We start from the raw sequence: 3,392 nt of genomic DNA, 5'->3' as shown, positions 1-3,392 counted from the left end.
GCATCGCCCATGGCAACAGTCTGGGCGAGATGAACACATTCCATGAAGGGCTGGATGTGATTGATGGTGAGGATCGCGCAGACGACGTCATGGATGGCGACTTTAGACGGGTTGCCGAAGACTGTGACTGCCTGCAGGGATTCCAGGTGATGGCGGACATGTATGGCGGGTTTGCCGGGTATGGATGCGGGTACTTGGCACGGATCCGCGATGAGTATCCAAAGAAGAGCGTGCTGTTGTATAGCATCGGGAACACCATAGTCGAGGATATGGACAGGGGCAGGGGCATGGATGCAGCGGTGTCGCTGGCAGCCAATCTGGAGAACGTGTCAATGTACGTGCCAGTGTCGGTACCATCGGGTCTGGCCAAGCTTTTTCCAGGCGTGCAGATTCAGGTAAGTATCCCCCCGACGACAGTAGCAGTGACGTACAACATAGCACAGGACGTACTATACCGACGGGGTCACTTGTAGGGAGACAGCTTTTATCATTCGAGTGCACTGATGGCAATGGGACTGGACGTGTGGGGGACCGGACTACTGTAAGTAAACACGAGGCGCAGGTTTCCTAATTTACTGCAAATTTCCAATTATTGCTGAAAGCGGACCGGTGCGTTCATTGATTCTTGGAATAGTGCGGGACGCCGAGTTCTTGATGAAATTGTGAGTCAAGTGACGCAGCAAGAGCACTTCAAGCTAGCGGATCTGATGCTGGCGCCGGGTCTTTGCACCGAAAGCACGGACCTGGGGCAGATCCTCAACAAGGACTTTGTTGCCTTTTCTGGCTCAGAGATTCGCGATTCAAAGCAGCTATCGGGGCATCTGGTTATTGGCAATGGCATTGACATTGACATGGCTGGACCATCGTTTGTGCCGGTGGACAGCCCAGTGCGGCTGAGCCGGTCGTTCCCCAAGATTTTCCGCGGTATCGACGTGCATGGGCGTAGAATGGCGGTGAGCACATTGGGCGAGCTGACAAGTAAGGCTGAACAATTGCGCAGCACACATTTGGAATGGACCTGGTTGTTGTGGGGGGGAAGGAGCAATTATTTGCAGACAAGGTCCGGGTAATACTCATAATCCATTTGTCAATAGGACCAAGGATCGTCTGTGCGGCCAGCGCGCTGTGCACATCGAGCGAGTCGGCCGGGTACTTGCAGATGCTCCACGGGCTGGTGGGCACGGGTGCGTCTAGGCATTTCAAGGAGTTTGAGCGCGAATCAGTCCGCGAATATCGAACGGTTCTTGACTCAATGATTGACCGATACTCTATGGGGCAGGACTGATCGGCGGGCGTGTGTTTTCGTGAAAGTCTAAACAGATGCAAGCCCTTATTTCCTTGCTCTTTCGAATAGTGCAAGGCAGACGGGGAAAAAGAGACATCTTTGCAATAGATTTACCTGCCAGTAAAGCAGAGCATTGCGTTTTTCTTGCCAGCACGTTTGGGGAGGAGGGGGAGATTTTTTATTTTGCGTGACCGAGGGCTCAGTTCCTTTTTGCGAAAATAGGGCCCCGGCATCCTTGCAGGCTTCTTGCTCCAAAACGAGTAGGCGAGTCTTCAATGTGCAACCGTGTTGTGCGTGAAGCAGTAGAGCCAACGCTTTCTTCTTTGCTTTCTCAGTTTATCCCAGCTGTTTATTTACGCTTTTCTTGTTGTACGGGCTTTGTTTTTGTGGCGAGAAGGATTTAATTCACCCAGGAACTCGCGGTTATATCGCCGACGGTCATTCTCTTTCTCTCTCCCCTTCCTCCTCCCTTTCTTCTCACTTGCATGCTGTAGAATCTTTTTTATTTCACCTCCCTTCCTCCTCTCTCCACCCGCTCTATACTTTTATTCTCTCCTGTAACCTATGGCCAGCGTCTCGGCATCGTCGTCCACCATCATGGGAGCACCCACGATGATACGGTGTCGGCAATGGCTCACGGCTGGGCGTGGGCAGGCGGGCTGTCCAGCTGACCCCGCTGGCGTGGAAACTCCTGATTGTTTTCTGGGCGAGCGGCGGCGAAGCTTTCGCTGGTCCAGCCATATTTCACACACGGGGCAGCTCCCCGAGGAGAGCGGCTCGGAGCCCGAGGTAGTGCAGAGCCCCGTGGCCCTCGCAGACCTTGACGCGCCAGCATTGCCAATATCGCCCGTGTCGATGCCCGAATCCATAGAGACCATCTCTGGCGACGTGCAGGAAGATGCGTCGTACTACCAGGAATGGCCGCAAGAGGAGGGCCTGGAGCGCGGCGATGACACCCCGTACTACCAAGAAGAGTACGTAGACCAGACAACGCCAATGCCTGTGGTGCCGAGTGCAGCGGCCATTGCACGGATCTTCTCCATTGGCCAGGTGCAGGCGGGCGGCCAGGTTCTGCAGCGTGCGTGGAGGATGGTTCGGACAATCCCGCGGACTCTCTTTACCCAGGGCGTCGATCGGATATGCCAGACGGCCCTGCGCGAGACCCTTGCGGCCGAGTCCTCATTGGACTCTGCGATCCGGCAGCTGGAGAAGACGAAAAGCACGCGTTCGTCGTCATTCCGGGCGCGTGCCGACCGCGTCCACATGTGGCAGGGCAAGCTGCTGTGCAGTATCCATATTCTGTTTACGCAGGTTGCTGGCCAGGGACGGTCGCGACACTACCGGTATTATCTGCCCGAGGACGATCAGATTGAGCTGGACCGCGGGTTCAGCGAGTCGGTGCTGTTTGCGGCTCAGGCGCTGGCACGCGGGTTCCAGATCCGCGGGACCGAGCCATACACAGTGCAGCTGCGCGAGCCCGCATGGCTGCTGTGCTCGGCGTGGGCCGCCCTGCGGTTTGTCCTGTATGCGCGGTCCAGCGCGCTTATGCGCACATGGCGGGGCGAAAGCGTCGAGGCATTGCGTACGGTGCTGGTGGACTTTGACGAGGCGTGGGTGCGGTTCGAGCGCGACCTGTGCTTTGCATACTTTGGGCTGGATGACGGGCAGGCGGCAGCGCAGGAGGAGGAATTCGCACTACTGGTGGTGCTTCTGAGCGAGACCATGCAGAGCTCGGTGCGGCTGGGGCTGTTTTCCGAAGACGATGTCGAGTCAATGGACCCGCAGCTGATTCTGGCGTTGCCCAGGCTGGCGATTCTGCATGCGATTGTGAAGGGCGCCGACGGGCTGCAGTTCACCGAGGAGCCGGCGTTTTGGTGGTTCCGCGAGTTTGTCGCTGTGAGCCGGCGGATCGCCAGCATGGCCTCTGGCTGGTCCGACGAGCAGTACCGGGTACTGCAGAGCATGCTGGCGGCGGACGAGGCCGATGAGGCGTGGGATAAGTTTGCGGCAGCCGAGGAGCTGGCCATGTCGCGCGAGCTGGACTCTGTTTCGCTGGTGTGCGAGCAGCCGCCGGCGAGCTGCAGCAGCAAGCAGTGCAGTAGCCCCA

General features: G+C 57.3%; 1 protein-coding gene across 1 annotated transcript; it reads left to right on the top strand.

Annotated features, from left to right (window-relative positions):
- Nucleotides 1–590: 590 nt before the first annotated feature.
- On the top strand, nt 591–1,567 carry DL89DRAFT_134072 (uncharacterized protein). The gene is made up of 2 exons (XM_040883340.1): nt 591–978; nt 1,095–1,567. The coding sequence occupies exons 1-2, from the start codon at nt 708–710 to the stop codon at nt 1,283–1,285; spliced, it is 462 nt and encodes a 153-aa protein (XP_040739445.1). The 5' UTR covers nt 591–707; the 3' UTR covers nt 1,286–1,567.
- Nucleotides 1,568–3,392: the final 1,825 nt, after the last annotated feature.

This window comes from Linderina pennispora, assembly GCF_002104995.1.
Source record: "Linderina pennispora strain ATCC 12442 chromosome Unknown DL89scaffold_49, whole genome shotgun sequence".
Lineage (NCBI taxonomy): Eukaryota > Fungi > Kickxellomycota > Kickxellomycetes > Kickxellales > Kickxellaceae > Linderina > Linderina pennispora.
The sequence above is the reverse complement of the archived record's forward strand: the minus strand, read 5'-3'. Positions and strand labels throughout refer to the sequence as shown.

Excerpts from the sequence above, each read along its gene's own strand:
- DL89DRAFT_134072 (XM_040883340.1), top strand. The coding sequence starts at position 708 with ATGCTGGCGCCGGGTCTTTGCACCGAAAGCACGGACCTGGGGCAGATC. Across the intron at positions 979-1,094 it reads CACATTGGGCGAGCTGACAA|GACCAAGGATCGTCTGTGCG; the intron begins GTAAGGCTGAAC and ends ATTTGTCAATAG.